Consider the following 16169-nt stretch of genomic DNA (forward strand, 5'->3'; position numbering starts at 1 on the left):
CAGACTCTGATGGGATACAGACAAACGCTGGTGGCACTGTTGCTGCTGATGGCAAACAGGGACCAGACAGCCTTGACTCTCCATGTCCGGTATATTGTCCCCTACTCACCGGTTTTAGGGACTGTGGTGTCTGCTGAGAGTTGGGATTTTGATTTCTGCTTGCCATCTGGGTTATCTTTGGTGGCTGGGGCAGAGGAAACCAAGGGGTTGGAGTCTGGTCTAGGAGTGGCTTTTGAAGGCTGGGAATTAGCCACAGTCAAGCCGGGAGTCACATAACCTGAGAGGAGAGACTGAAGAAGTCCAGTGTGAAAGACGCAGTGAGCCCCTAGCCATACCCCAGAGGCAAGGCCTGCTCAAGGGACTCAGTTGGTGACCCAGATCAGACTAACCCAGGCAAGCACAGGAATGGCATACTGAGTCCACAGGGAACATAAGTCTTTGGCATGTGCCTCCTAAACTATGTGAATTAACACATCTGTAAGGCACATTAAAAGGGGACTTTCTTATTGTCAATGGACTATTACCATCACAGAAAATCATTAACATTTTAGGCTGGTAGGATGGCTCAGGGGATAGAGGCACTTGCCACATGGGCCGACAGCCTGAGTTCTATCCAGTAACCCTCCTGAAGGTGGAAGGAGAGGACTGACCCCCACATGCACCCACTCCCCACAGATGAGAAAATCACCAGAGGCTGTCCTATACGGAGAAGAGCCTTAAGAAAGGGAGACCTCAGAAGTAGGCTTTTCTGGGCATGTCTTAGAATCCATGTGACCCTCTTCCTAGGCCCCAGAGCATGGGGTAGGGCTCTATTCAGTTCACTTCCCCAGGGCCCTGGGAATCTAGACACTTGATCCAAGGGGTGGCTGAGGCCTAAGGCTGCAGATGCAAGCTCCAGTCTTCACTCTGGCAGTTACCTGTGAGGGGGCCACCATCTCATCTTCGCTGGATTCTGTTGGGGTCTCTTCTACCACAGTGTCCTTCTGGGAAGGGTCTGGATCTAGTGTAGAAGCAGAGGTTTCCTATTGAGTGTGAGGCCCTGGCTAGGGAGAGCCCCCCATGAAGCCTTCAAGGCCTTGGTCTCTCTCTGTTCCTCATCCCTCTGCATGAACCTTCCTATGGTTCAGCCTTGCTATCTGAAGCACCTGGCCTGACACATGCTAATGGCATACTTTCCCCTTCTGGTTCCTGAGGTTCCCACTTCTCTGCCTTCCCCAGTAAGGAAAGCTGAGTCCTCAGACTTGTGGCCTTCAATAATGGGAGCTTGACGCTAAGAAGCTGCCATCAGCAGTCGGGTCTCTGAAGTTGTGAAGCCCAGGGTTGGGTTGAGAAGGCCAGAGCCTATAGTTCCATCAGGCTGTGTCTTATCCCTTGCCCTCTCTCTGGGAATCCTCACCCAGCCTTTGGGCCGACTTGGATGTCTGGGGTCTCTTGGCATCCCCCTCGCTCTCTGAAGAGGTGTCACAGCTGTCCTCTGAGCTCCTGGGGGCTTTGTGGTAGCTTGGGGTAAGCTGCTGCTTCTCAGGAAGTTTGGGTTTCCCGAGTTTGTTGGTAGCTTTGGGCTGGGCAGGTGTGCTCTGGGGAGGTGTCGCAGGGAGTGTTTCTGAGGCACTGCTGATCTAGTTTGGTAAAGAAAGAGTACAAGAGAAGTTACAGTAGAGGGACGTGACAGGCCAGACTCCATGTGGGAAACACCGCATGGCTTCCATGACTTTTTCCACAGCTTTCTGGTGAGCATTGCAGCTTCTTATCATGTGCCAGCATGGTGAGGCCCAGGGAGGTAAAGTAAGGGCTGGTGGCCAGACATGCAACCATGCTGGCCTTTAACTGAGGTGGGGCAGCGAGAACCCAGTCACATAATGTGGGAGGAGAGTGGGGTCAATATGGTACACATAGGTCCTCAAACACAAGCACCAAAAGGCTGATGGGACTCACGCCTGCATACACGTTCATGTTGAAGCTGTGAGTAAAATTCAGGAGTTCTCAGGAAGCCTTCTATCTTTAAATGTGATTGGGGCTCACCAATTAGGCTAGGCTGGCTGGTTAATGCGCCCAGTATTGGGATTACAAACCCCTGCCACCATCCTTGGTGGGTACTGGAGAATGAACTCAGGTCCTCATGATTTTGCAGCAAGCAGCAAGTGCCTTATGCCCCAGCTAACCCCTCGCCTGAGCTACCCCCAACCCATACTTACTGGCTTTTTAATTAAGAAAGAGCTTTCAGTACCAGTGGGAGAGATGCAGGGTCCCTCTGTTACCCACCAATGATACAAGAATGTCCGGAGACCCATAGATTCTCAGAGCAGCATCTGTACCATTCTGAGGCAGAGATGCCTGGCATGGGTAAGGCAGGGAGGCTCAAGCAAGAAGAGGTGGAGGACCAAGCAATCACAGATGGAAAGACAGACACCAGGTGATGAGCTATTGCTTTGTTCTGGAGGCAGGAAAGCTTCAATTCAACTCCAGTGGCCACTGTCTGTGTCTCCTCTGGGATGTGTCCCTAGCTAGGTAATCCCCAGGGCACCCCTGCTTCCCATCCTGCTAGCAGCCAGGAAGAGCACACAGACAATGGATAAGCCTTTGCTAAGCCTCCCAGAGCTGCAGGCACAGAGCAAGCAGTCCAGGTATGGCCTGAGCCCCCTTCCACTTTACCTTATCTGCCCTACGTGGATCACCCATGGTTCTAGTGCCTCTCGGTTCCCTTCCTGCAGGGGAGGCTCTGCTCACGTTCTCAGAGAAGCCTTCCCCGTTCGCCTTTTCTAAAGCAGGTCACCCATTATTCTCTGGTTTGTTCCCTTTGCAACACCTAGCAGTTGGTGACAACTAATTTATGCTGCTTTCCCTATTTAATGGCAATGTCTTTGCTGGCTTAGGAGCTCCACTGCCGCCTCAGTGCCCAGCAGGGCAGATGCTCAGCACCACCTCACTGCCCACACGACCGCCAGAAGCTCTTCTTGGGCTATTTGGTGATGCGCGCAGTAACGGGGTGGCACAGCAGCCCCTCAAAGCTGGGAGGGGCTTTGGCATAGCTTTCTCCTGCCTTCAGGGTGTTGGGTGTGCAATGGACTCTTACCTCACATTAACAAACCCCATTAGGCCTACAGAGCAAGGAACTTGGAGTTAGAGGATCCAGGTTCTGGCCTAGACCAACCCTGGCCTGGTGGGACATGCCTTAAACAGTGTCCACTAGTCCCGCCCTAGATATTAATAATGTACTGAAACGTGGTGGCTAGGAGGAAATAGTAAGGTCACTTCCATTCCAAATATGAAGAGAGGCAAGCAACTCATTCACAGTTTCAGCATTTCAAAACCAGGGGGAAGAAAATTAACCCATAGTCCGCCAAGCTGGGAAGATGGGGGATTCCACTTGCCTTTGGACTGACTACCAGCCTGCTCTTCCAGACAACACCATAGGGATTTGGGAGCCTGGCTCCAGGCCTTTGTGACAGTGCCAGGGGCTGGGAGCAAGCCACTGACTGGCATTCAACCCTATGGCATCAAGGCAGCAGAGACTAACCCTACCACAACCCTCTCTTACCCGACAGTACCTGAGCGGATGCTGTCTTTGGTTTCTTGCCTTTTGGCATCCGACTAGACTGATCACTCTTGCTGGGTTGGGGGGCTGTTCGTGAGAGGGCTGTGGGCGTAGTCACATTGGTTCGGATGGCTGAAACGGAGGAGAGGGGGTATATCAGAATACAGAAGCCCCATATCTCCCCAGCCAGGCATTACCAGATCACCCTTCCCATGAAACTGCTACATGAACTTAGGGATCATAAGGGGGATGTTGGCTTCCCCAAGCCTTCTAGGCAGCAGCTGTCATTATGTCATTTGATAAGGCTCATGGCCTTCAAATGGCTGCTGTGACAGTGACTCATCTTCTTCCTCTTGAGCAGGGTACCACTCCTAAGCAACATGCTGGATCATGGAGAGACTGCTCACAGCTAGGAAATCAGTGGGAGAGCTGCAGGGTGCTGATGAAGAGGTTTATCACAGCCCAACATAATCTCTCATATCTCCGGTAGTTACTGACCAAATAAACAGCAGTATTTTGCTGACAGCAGGAATTTTGCTGTCCATACTTAATGACAGAAATGTCACAGAGCCCTGATATATAATCGAAGATATTTACACTACCAGAGGGCCTTGCCACGTACAAATACTCATTCACCTTAGGTTCTGGGACGAGAACCAGTATAAAGTATTACCCATCTTCTTTTTCTATGCTAAGGGGACAGAAGCTCACTGCCAGAGCAATAGTGTACTCCACAGCCAGTTGGGTATAACAGAGCTCTTTTTAGACTAGCCTAGTCCCTGTAGCTTCTAGCCACCAGAATGCTCTGGCTTTCAGGCTTGGAGCTAGCACACAGAAGCCTTGAATGTGATTTCTTCAAAACGAGGCAGATGAGCTACCCTCATCAAGGTAACAAGCAGGGCCTAACAAGCTGAGCCCCTAGTCCAAAAATGCCAATGCCCCTGCTAGGCCACTTGGTTAGTATCTGGTCACTTCTGGTCTCAACAGGCAGGGAGTGTGTGGCGGGGGCCCTCCTAGCTGAACAGCACCTGCAGCTGCACTCACCATGGGTGGAGGGTTGTGAGGCAGGAATCATGTCCTCGTCCTCACTCTCAGAGGAGGAGCTCTGGGCAGTGCCACCTGAGGCCTGGGACTTCCTGGTGGTGTTCACAGCCTGGACTTGTTCTGGGGTAGGAGTTGGGACAGCTGGACCACGATTAGGGTTGACAGAAGTTGGAGGGGATTTCATCACCTTGAAAAAAAAAACATAAACACCCAGACCTGTGATTAAAGGCTTGGTTAGAGGAAAGAAATGGGAAATGGGATGACGGAAGGTTTTAAAAGGCAAACTTCAAGGAGCTGGGGCCAAGTTCACTCCCATCCCATAACAGCCAACACTCAGCCCAGCACTTCAGAGCTCAGGAGCCCAGCTGACCTTCACAGTGACCCCCAAGGTAAGCGGTATCCATCCACTCCACTGGCCTAATGGGAAAGCCTTAAGTCCAGAGAGGAAAAGAGGAGTGCCTGGGCCATACAGCCACATAGGAAGCAAGGAGAGAGCCGGGATGTCTAATTTAGCCTCTTTCTTCTGGTGACATCAGATGGCCACCTGCTAAGTGGGGAATTCTAAAAAGCGTTTCCTATAGCAGCCTGTCTGATTTCCCTGGAGTCTCATTGTCCCTTCCCCCAGAGACCCCATAGCAGTCTCCCTGAGATGTGGCCCAGCATGCAGCCCCCGATTATACGGGGAACTAGTTTCTGTAGTACACAAACCACCTGGGGTAACTGGGTGGGTAAAGCAAGTAGTCAACAGCCATCAGACTAAAGAGCTCAAGATGGTGACACAGTGCGTGGCCCTGATTTGCTTTGAGCCAGGTTTTGCTATACAGACCAGTGCTGGAGCTAGAGGAACACGTCACCGCACCCTAACGTTACTTAGACTCTTCAACAGGGTAAGTATAAAAAATGTCACTCATCACATGGATACTTTGGGGAAACAGGCACAAGGCCCGTTGGTTAGTCAACTTTCTAGCTGTGATTGTCTTGTGGTTGCGCTTACAAGGACTAGGAAAACTTTCTGGAGCTGCGCACTGAGATCCTGACGATGAGATGACGGGCCTGAGGCCAGCTTCAAAGAGGACAAGAAGCAGAACGTGCACAAAGCCGACCTGCTCGGGGTAATGTGTAGGGTTAATCCTGAGACATGGTCTCACCGTGTTGGCCTCTGACTTGATATTCCCCTTGTCTCCTTCGTGCAGAGATTACAGACATGCTCTAACACGCCCTGATTCAGTACTTAACCTGTGGGTCTGCTTTGCATCACACCAGATCCTATTGTGGGGAAGGACAGTTTGGCAGTGAACCAGATTCCTAAATATGTCACCGCACACCAGGAGACTCCAGATCTATTTCCTTTCAAAGACCCAGCTGATGCAGGTACTGAGACAGTAGTCAGGGAACTGGAATTCCACTTTCTACTCTCCAAACACCAGGGTAGCTGGGTTGAAGGCTGTGCCTTGGCTAATGGGAGGCCTGCCGAGGGTTAGCGGGGTCTCTATCCACTCCGACACCCTGCCTGCCTGCTGTGCTTCACCAGGCTCCCACCACCCCAGGGAGACAGAGAAAGCAACAAGCTTAGCACTATGGTACCCACCAAGTGTGGTGGCGCCGCTGTGCTCAGGCCCTTCCTACCCTGCCAAACAGCCTCCCCCGCGGCTGCTCTGATCTGCCACTTCCAGAGCCTTCCTTCCCACGTGATGAGAAGGAGAAGGATGGAAAGTGGGAGAAGGCTTGCGGTGGAGGGAGGGGGATCTATATATATGTGAGAAGACAGAAGAACAGATTGTTGGGGACCAAGAGAGGCAGCAAACCCACTGAGGCAAACAATAGCGTCTTGGAATGTTAAAAGCAGCTCTGCACACAGCCTCCTCCAGCCCCACCTGCCCACACCACCCCATCCCGATGCAGGGAGGGCAGGCGACGGCGGAGGCAGCCTAGCTGATGAGGGTGGGCTGGGCACAGGGGCAGTGTTCAAGTCTGCAGCACCTCTGCTCCCCACTCTGTCAGCGCAGTGTGTGGCCATGCCCAGCAAGGGCTAATCACCCCATCTGGGTGTGGTCAGCTGGGGAAACACAGAGCCCAGCATGTGTGGGCTGTGCTTTGATCAGAGAGAAAAAGCACTGGAAGAGGACAATACTGCCACAGTCACCTGAGCATCTCACCTCCATTCCCTGTGGGTGCCGAGAGCACATTGGGGTATGGAGATACCCTACTCATTTGCAGGAAGGATCCCTACAGAAGCAGATTTGAGACACTGCCTGCTGTCTTAGCTGGGCTCATATCTACTGTGCCCTTATTCCAGTTAGTTTGGGGCAAAGTAGCAAGGTGGAGCTGTACCAATGTCACCAAGAGCTTCTCTCAAAGCAGCTCTGTGGGGCTAGAGGTGCAGTACAGTAGCAGGGTGTGTCCACACACACACACACACACACACACACACACACACACACACACACACACACACGAAGATGACTGGGTGCTGGTTAACAGATCCTAGGCTGATCCTTTCCCAGGGGACTCAGAAATGACACTTCCTGAGGACACAGCTAGGAGACTTGGGGTTTATAAACTCCCATCTTAGTCAGAGCTGAGGTTGATGCTCTAAGGGAGGATGAGCACCTCAACCAGGAAGACTAGCAAACTGGTTTCAGATACAGGAATGGAAGGGAGCTCTCTGGGGACCAAGCAGGAGTTTCTTTTAGACCTAACCATGCAAGCCTTGACTAAATACTAACATTTAGATTTTATAGGTTCTGGCTCAGTAATGACAGTGCCTATGGTGCATGACGTAGCATGATGCATGGCTTTAATGCAAAACAGATCGGCCATGCTACTTCATGTCTGCATCACCTCACATGCCCACTTCTTTCTCATCTGTACCCAGCCCAGGCCCCAGCCTGCCTCTGCTTGAGGCTTATACTCCACATAACAGGGCTGAGCTGCAGGATGGAACCTGGGATCAGAGCTGGCCCAGAGCTGGACAATTGCTGGAGTACCCAGCCCTTTCTCCCATGGACAGGCTAATTCAAAACAACCAACCAGATCAGGAATCCAAGGAAGGAGCATCTCCAGTTGTCAACAGAGAAGTGCTCCATAAATGCCCAATAATGACAGCAAATCCCGAGCAGGCTGACACGCTCCCAGAGGAAAATGACAACTTCCTGGGCTGAGCTCGCTTTCCTGAATTCCTTCTGGGGACCTAGATAACCACTGGCTTTGTTTCTTCAAAACAGAGACTCCAGATCCTCAAGACTAAAGGACCACTTTATGTTCAAGTCCAGCACAATGCTCATTTTAGTCAGAAAATAAATAAATAAATAAATAAATTAAGGCAGCCTTCCCTCCCAGCTGTCTGTCCTTCAGGAGTCCTAGCGGAGGTGCCTCAGAAAGACTGCAGAGCCAGAGGGCAAAAGCATATCCTGGAAGAAGGCTACAGACAGGGACAGCTGGCTGGGAGGAAGAGCAGGATTTAAAGGTTCCTTGAGCTCTCACGGACCTACAGGCCCCTCTCCTTCAAATGGAAATACCCTGTTCCCTCAGAGAGTGGAATCACAGGGATCACAGGGAGCTTGTACCATCTTGGGCCCCTGATGTCAGAGAGGGTGTCCTGGATCTCGCACTTGGAAACAAGGCCAGGAAGAAGTGGGAAGCGTCAGACAGTGAGAAGGTTGCAAGGGAGGATCTAGATGCACAATGATCCATGGGAAAGACGCCTGGACAGCAGTGCTTAGTGTTCCCAAGCTTCTCCACGAGAAGACAGGGACCTCAATCCCTGCCATGCCAAACAGGCAGCCAGGACAGCATGCCCTCCCAACAGCGTTCTGGCAGGGGACTGGGCACCATGGCTAACTCCATTTTACACAAAACATTCGAGTCCTAAATAAATCCTCGCTAGCACGGTGGAGCCAGGGGTATGAAGCCCGTGTCCTACCACACCAGAAGACAGATAAGAGCTTCGAGGTGCTGCCTGCATGTGGTGAGACTATCCCTGTGGGGAAGATGTACCCTGTTACCAGACAACAGCCTGGCCCAGCCAGGGGAGCCTTTAGAGCAGCCTACCTGGCCGGACGGCAGATCCTCATCACTGCTCTCTGAGGACTCTTCTGTGCTCTTCTCTGGGGGCGCTGGACCTGAGGCTTTGCTTCTGGCAGGTTGGGAGACACCATCCTTTGAAAGGGACAAGACTTGAATAAGCACATGACAGGGGAGGGCGCCCAGGGGAGGGGGAAACTCGGCTTCAAGTGGCACTTCTTGGGCTCTCGTTCTCTGAGGACAGTGGCCTTCTGCGTAAGCCTTCTCAAGCCAGGGAGGTCACAAACCATGGAACTTGTCAATCAGTGAGGAAGAGCTAAGCTGGTGGTGATACCAACTAGGGGAGGGCTCTGTTTCCCAGGGGAGTGGCCTGTGCTCACTCAGCAAGTTGGACCCGGTTTCTCAAGAAAGGCTACAGTATCTTGACTTGTATGGGACATTTTCTCCATTTCTATAAGGTCAGGGTCGGCCGAAACTACTCACAGGGACTATTTTTTCTGATCTTGCTGCCACCTCCCTAAGGTGCAACATCAGAGGCCATCACGTTACTGGGCTGCCTGAGCTCAGACTAGAACCTGTCACCCTGAACAGAGCCAGCCTACTGCTCTCTGCAACCAGGATGAGAACTGGACAACGGTCAGGCTTCACTGAGCTGGACAGGCCCTCCTTAGACAGAGGATTGCCCCATAGCCCAAGCTTCCTTGTGGCTCTGACAGGGGTATCTTTGCAGGATGGCTCCAGATACCTCAACAGACTGCTGTGCCCAGTGCTGTAGAGGCCCGGAGAGCTGTAGGAGTACCTAGTATCTCCTTGACTTGGGACTTACGGCACATTTCATCCAGGGACATGGGGGCGGGGGGAGGTGCACCTGGAGGCAAGGGATCCTAGAGATCCTGGAGTTAGGACTTCTTCCTGTTCTTCCTCCCCACCAGGGAGAAAAGACAAGGTCTTTCTAAGTGAAGAGTTGGTGACGGTGGCTCTCAGGCCCGGCAGGCCTCACCTGGGCTGGGGTGGTGGCTGACAGCATCCCTCCGTCACTGTCAGATTCCTCACTACTGCTGTCTGAGTCCTCTGTCTTCTGTGCCCAGGCCTGGGTAGCTGGAGACCCTGTCTTCCTGGAGGTACCTGGATGGACTCCTTTTTTAGGGGACTCCTTGGCAGAGGCTGAGGCAGCTCTGGTCTGGGAGGTCTTCCCCACAGGTTTTATCTGGAGAAACAGCAAGGGGAAGAGACATACAAAGCTGTGCCTATAGGCCCAGGCCAAAACGCACGGTGTCTGAGCCCAGGCCCACCTGGGTACCTGGGCTGGTGTCTCTTCTTCACTGTCAGACTCCTCACTGCTGCTCTCTGAGTCCTCCCCTGCGCCAGCCATGGGCCCTTTCTGTGCTTGGACTGCCGGGGCTCTTGCTTTTCCCGTGGCCGGAACAGACTGTTGGCCCCCTGCAGAGATGGTGCTGTTCTGAACAGTACTCGCAGGTGGTTTTCCCTGAATCGAGAGGTGGCAATGGTATTGGAAGAAGAAAGGGCAGCAGTCAACCTTCTACTAGTGTGTAGCTATTATAATGTCATATTGAGTGGGACAGAGTGTGGTCCATGCCGGATCACTGAGAGACCCCCTTTGCAGACTTTATCCTAACTCGTTTTGTGGTTTCTGGTCCTACTTGCCTTGGGTGGAGCAACTACTGAGGTCACTTTTCCAGATGCAGACGTTGGAGGTGTCTTAGTGGGAGGTGGGTTGGTTTTGGCCTGAGGAAGTCTCCCCAGGGGTGTGGCCTGGAAGGAAGGAAGGAAGGGAATTAGGAAGGTCAAAGGGCAACAGAGCAAAAGAACACCAATGCTGCAGACACTGAGTTGATGCTAGCTCCTCCTTCTAACTGAGCAATGTGAGCTTCAGAAGTCACTTATGCCAGGGATGGTGGCACTGCCCTTTATCCAGCACTCGGGAGGCAAAGGGAGGCACGTCTCTGTGAGTCTAAGGCCAGCCTGATCTACAGAGCAACTTCCAAGACAGCTAGAGCTACATAGTAAGACCTGATTCTAAAAACAAAACAAAACAAACAAAAGAAGCAGTTTAATCCTACCAGGCCTCACTTTCATCTCTCTAAAAGGAGTATAAAAATAGAACATATCTATGAGATTTCTGCAAAGATTAAATAGACTTTGTTTAGTTGGCCTAACTGCACTAACACACACTCAAATCCAGCGCTGTAAGCCATTTCAGCATAATCCTACCAAACACAACCCTTTTAGGTTCCCTTTCAGCTAGGCTCCATGTCATTAGACTCTGTTTCTGGGTTGTTGTTTTTTCCCTGCTTAATCTCATCCTCCCCCAGACCCCCAAAATGGCTGTCAGGGTGTCCTGCTCAAACAAAATGCCTGTCAGGGTGTCCTGCTCAAACAAAATGCCTGTCAGGGTGTCCTGCTCAAACAAAATACCTGTCAGCGTGTCCTGCTCATACAACTCTACATGGATCAGTGACAGAGGAGAGACCATTCCAGAGTAAGTGCTGTACCAGAGATGGAACCCAGGGCCTTGTGCATGGTAGGCAAATGCTAAACCACCAAGCTATGGCCCCAGCCAAAGTAAGACAGACACTTGATAGACTCTGAGGAATCCGGTCAGTGTGAAACAGAAAGGCAGCCAGCAGCACGCCAGGCCCTGGCTCATTCAGATGCTGTCATCCAGTCTGTTTCAAAGTAGCTCCAACTCCCAGTGCCTCTCACATGCATGGCAGAGTTAGGACTTAAGGAAGGTCCCTATACCTCAGACCGTGACAAGCTCCTTTTCACTTCCTGTTCTCGTGGGCCAGGTGGTGTGACCCTCAATTCTGCCACCAGCAGCCCAGCCCACTGCCAGGAAGGCAGGTCGCTGGACTTCTGGCAGGTGAGGCCCTACCCAGACCCACAAGGGTGGATTTCGGACACACAGGAGTGTAGCCAAGACTCCAGGAATAGAACAGGTCTTGAGCCCAGGTAACCTGGCTCCTGGCCTCTGCCACTTAACCCTGCAGGTGGGGCTACCCAAGACAACTTCCTTGGCTTTGCACAGGCTGCTTCTGTCTAAAGAATCCACCCTCTACCTCACCAGATGACTTTCAGCTCCCCAGGGACACGACATTCATCTTAAAATATCTGAGGTACCACGCTTGACTAGCCCCACTGCACAGCCCAAAACAGTTCCACCAATCCTGCTGTAATAGTGTGTACTGTATCACACCTTGATCCAGGTGGCAACTTCCCAAGCATTTAAGTTTTGATCAAACATTTTTGTTCTTGTTTTTAATTTAAGATCTATTATTTATTATATATAAATACATTGTAGCTGTCTTCAGACACACCAGAAAAAGGCATCAGATCTCATGACAGATGGTTGTGAGTCCCATGTGGTTGCTGGGATTTGAACTCAGGATCTCTGGAAGAGCCATATCTCCAGCCCCCTCCTCTCTCTTAAAACAAGGGTTTATGTAGCCCAGGCTTACCTTGAGCTCTTGGTCCTCCAGCCTCCAAATGCTAGGATTACATATATGCATATACCACCAATCATGCTTGCTCTCTCTTTCCTCCCTTCCCCCTCTCTCTTTCTTATTCTCTCTTCCTTCCTTCTCCCTTCTTTCTTCCTTCCTTCCTTTCTTTCTTATTCTCCATTCCTTTCTTTCCTTCCTTCCTTCTTTCTTTTTCTCTCTTCCTTCCTTCCTTTCATCCTCCTCATCATGGTTGTCTTCCTCCTCTCTTCCTCCTCTCGTCCCCTTCATTTTTCCCCTTAGGCCAAGAAGGTGCAGACCAGACTTGAACTCAGCCAACACCAGTTTTTCCTCAGCCTCCTCAGTGCCAGGACAACAGGCAATGAACCTTCCCTCCACACTTGACTCGCAGAGTGTGTGGGGTACACTCAGACTTGTGGGAACCTAGAGCCAGGAGGCTCAGGAAACAGAGGGCAGAGAAACTTGAGACCCCGTTGGGCCAAGAGTAGCCTCAGGTGAGTTCATCAGCAGTCTTGGTTCAGGCTGGTTCCTCCCTACCTCACCTGTGCTGGGGTCTCATCTTCTTCCTCGCTGCTCTCTGAGTCTTCCTGAGCCATAGCTTTGACCTGGGCAGCTGAAGGCCCTGTCTTCTGAGTGTGCATGGGGGTCATCCCTTGTCCCAAGGCAGCTTTCCCTTGGAGGCCCTTCCCCCCAGACTTCCCCTAGAAAGACAACCAGAAGAAAGGGTTTCTCAAGGGCCAGAAAAGCCCCATGGGAGCTAGGAGTGAGCCCACCTGGGCAAATGCCGGCCTTACCTGTACACTGGTGGGACCGGGAGCAGCTCCTTCTGACTCCCATTCACTAGAAGAGTCCACATCTGGACTCTGGGTGTTCTTGGCCAGAGCTAGGGATGAACGGGCTGAAGAGGTCATTGTCCCTGCCTTACAATGGAACGAGGTGCTCACTCCTGTAGCGGATGCAGAGGTGCCTTTCCTAGGGGAAGCTTTCATCTGCTTTTCCAGAGCTGGTTTAGCCTGTGGAGAAAGCGTAGATGAAGGTTGAAGGAGACTCCTGGATTCATCATTCGTTATGAGAAGCAGCCCCCCCCCAACAAAAACCCACATAATTCTGAGAGGAGGGGTTTCTGATTGGGGCGGGTCAGGCCAGCCAGACTGCCTCTCTTCCCTGGTTCCCACCTGAGCAGCAGAGGATACTGGTGCTGCCTCCTCTTCGCTGTCAGTTGACTCCTCACTGCTCTCTGAGTGGGCTTTGCCCCTGTCAGTCTTGACCTGGGTGGCCACAGGCCCCACCTTCTGAGGGAGTGCATGGGTGGCTTTAGTTCCAGGGGGCTTTGCCTTGGCTGGGTTCACATCCCCATCACTGTCCGACTCCTCACTGCTGCTCTCTGAGTCCTCTTCTTCCTTTTTCGTTTGGACCTTGAGAGCTGCTGACCCCGCCTTCCCAGCGCAGGGTGGGTTGGCACCTTTTCCAGATGACCCTGGGCTTGCAGTGGAAGCTGGTCTGACCTGGGGGCTTTTCCCCAAAGGTTTCACCTTCGAGTGACAGAGGGCAAGATCAGGGGAAAATGCTCTGCTTTTAAAGAATGAGGCCTTTCTAGACAGAACACAGGGCATCCCTGGCCTCACCTTGGCAGGACTCCTGGTCAGAGTCCCAGCTGCTGGTGTCTCCCCACTGTCACTCTCTGACTCCTCACTGCTCCTGGTTTCCGGCTTCCCTGCCTGGGCCTGGGCTGCCAGAGGCCTTGCTTTCCCAGGGGTGACTGCAGGAGCCCCTTTCTGGGATGACCCCTTGGGAGGCGCCGAGGTACCTCTGACATGAGAACTCTTCCCAGAAAGTCTTGCCTAGTGTGAGAAATTGAGGAGTGAATCAGAAGGTAGATGTGTACAGAGACCCGACAGGAGAGGGGATGAGTGTGACCAGCTGAGGAGACAGGTTAGAAGCCTTCTAGGCTGTGAATGGATGCTCCCTCCTGAGGCTTCACCTGAGGAGTGGTCACATTGATTGGCATCTCATCCTCGCTATCAGAATCGTCCGAATCGTCCTCGCTGCTGGTTTCCATATCCTTTTCTGGCCTTCCTGTCTTGGCCTGGGTGGTCCCAGTCTTCTCTGGGGTTGCCGAGATGGGCCCTTTCCCAGAGATCCCCTTGGCAGAAACCGAGGCTGCTCTGGCATGACCTTTTCCAGGGGCCTTTACCTGGTGAAGGAAAAGAATAGTTAGTTCTTCTTTCTCAGTCCTCTGGTGATGCCATCAGCAGAAAGCCCAGAGGCTCCGGAGATACCAATTTCCTCTCTCACTGGTGTCCTAGCCACCCCGGGCCCTGTGGTTCCTTGGCACTGACCGGTTCCATACTCTCTCAGTACCAGAGTACCGCAGACCTCCTCAGTACCCAGTGATACCAGTATAGTGGCCTTCGGTTTGGCCCTGGACAGCACTAACACATAAGTGGTTAAATCCTTAGATGGAAAAGTCTGCTATGTGGGTACTGGCACTGGCTTCTGAGTCTGGCCAGCAAAGCTCAGGGCAGAGAAGAGGTATGTAAAGCTGCTAAGGGACAGCCTGAACGCTGAAAAGAACTCAAACCTCCTGGCACTTCCTGTGGTAAACAGCAGGACTCCTAGATCAGCAGTTATCATCCTGTAGGTCACAACCCCTTTTGAGGTCACACATCAGATGTCCTACATATATGACATTTATATTTTGATTCATAGCAGTAGCAAAATTACAGTTATGAAGTAGCAATGAAATGATTTTATGGTTGGGGGTCACCACAACATGCAGAACTGCATTTAAGGCTCACAGCATTGGGGGGGGGGTGAGAACCACTGTTCCAGATCCAGTTCCCACACTGGTCCCTTTATCCAGTCTCCTCACTGTTCTCAGCCACAGGCTCACCACTGCCTCTCGGGTTTGGTAGGGTGGCTACAGGCCCTGTCTTCTCATGATGGCCTTGTCCACTTGGCCCTAAATCTCCTAGAAAATAAATGGCTTTGGTCCTTTTAAGACCTGTGTGGTGGGCCAGTTACCGCACACAAGCTGCGTTCAGCACCTCTCTTCAGATATGAACCAACGCCCACAATGCAGCCCCACTGTGGGCTGGGTCTGCCCACCCTGTAACTTGCCTCAGAGCTTCAGCACCCAACTACCCTCTGCTCCCTTCAACCTCAGGCCTGTAGTCATACCTCCTTCTGGGTCCTCCCTTGGCCACTTCATGTTGTCAGCCAACTCTTCTTTAACATTTTAATTGGCGTGCACCCCTGTGCCCCCAGATATGGACTCCCTTCACTTCTTCCTCCTTGTTCCAACTCTAAAAGCTTTCTAGTCCTTTCTGCTTGTCCCGGCATGTGTACGGGACCATGAGACGGCTATCTGAGCCGCACTCCATAGAAAGGCCCCGAAAGAGGAACAAAATAGATTCTCTCTAGCAGTTGCCTGCTCAGGGTCTAGTTTGGCTAGAAAAGCTAAAGAGAGAACCAAGCCCTTTAACGTTCTTAGGACTCGCTGGGGCACATGCAGTATCTGAATACTTGGTGTGTCCCCTTCCCCTTTCTGTTGATGGAAGCATTTGAAAGGATCTGAAGGCTTGGCTTTGTTAGAGAAGATGTACTACTGCTTTGAATTAAGCTTTCTCTCTGCTTGTGGACCAGTTTCAGGCGTTTTGTGACTGCTCCAGCCTCATGCCTGACCACTGCCATGTTCTCGGTCATGGAACTGTAAGCACCAAGTTGAATTCTCTTTTATACGTTGGCTTTTGTTTCTCTTCAAAGCGACAGAAAACTTAAGAGAACGTGAGTCAGAAGCCAACACAGACTACAGGGAGACTGACTCAGAATGGAGGAAACCTCAGGTCTCCTCCTAGTAGCTGTCCTGAGGACAGCAAAACACTGGCCACACATGGAAACCAAGGCAAATAACAACCACCAAAGCAGGTGTAGGACAACCCCTGGTCCCTCGAAGGCGTCAGCCATTCTGGCTGCAGTGTGGGCCCAGTGGACAGTTTCCATAGGTACCGAAGCTGCCCAGTTGCCACTGTTCTCCAACTTGTCCCCACTCTTCTCCCTCTCCATAAACTCTAGAATGGGTCCCC

General features: G+C 51.9%; 1 protein-coding gene across 3 annotated transcripts in view; it reads right to left on the reverse strand.

Annotated features, from left to right (window-relative positions):
- TCOF1 (treacle ribosome biogenesis factor 1) overlaps positions 1-16169 on the reverse strand; it is a 32479-nt gene that overhangs the window by 3928 nt on the left and 12382 nt on the right. For 2 of the 3 annotated variants that reach the window (XM_080920310.1, XM_080920308.1), the window contains 14 exons: positions 14066-14278; positions 13710-13925; positions 13260-13616; positions 12879-13097; positions 12627-12785; positions 10268-10375; positions 9903-10088; positions 9603-9809; positions 8630-8737; positions 4580-4766; positions 3549-3667; positions 1397-1619; positions 918-1000; positions 110-290 (listed from right to left, as the gene is read on the reverse strand). In XM_080920310.1, the coding sequence (XP_080776436.1) occupies positions 110-290; positions 918-1000; positions 1397-1619; positions 3549-3667; positions 4580-4766; positions 8630-8737; positions 9603-9809; positions 9903-10088; positions 10268-10375; positions 12627-12785; positions 12879-13097; positions 13260-13616; positions 13710-13925; positions 14066-14278 (2566 nt within the window). The remainder of the gene's footprint in view (positions 1-109; positions 291-917; positions 1001-1396; positions 1620-3548; positions 3668-4579; positions 4767-8629; positions 8738-9602; positions 9810-9902; positions 10089-10267; positions 10376-12626; positions 12786-12878; positions 13098-13259; positions 13617-13709; positions 13926-14065; positions 14279-16169) is intronic. The other variant, XM_080920309.1, reaches the window with a different exon arrangement.

This window comes from Micromys minutus, assembly GCF_963924665.1.
Source record: "Micromys minutus genome assembly, chromosome: 8".
NCBI lineage: Eukaryota > Metazoa > Chordata > Mammalia > Rodentia > Muridae > Micromys > Micromys minutus.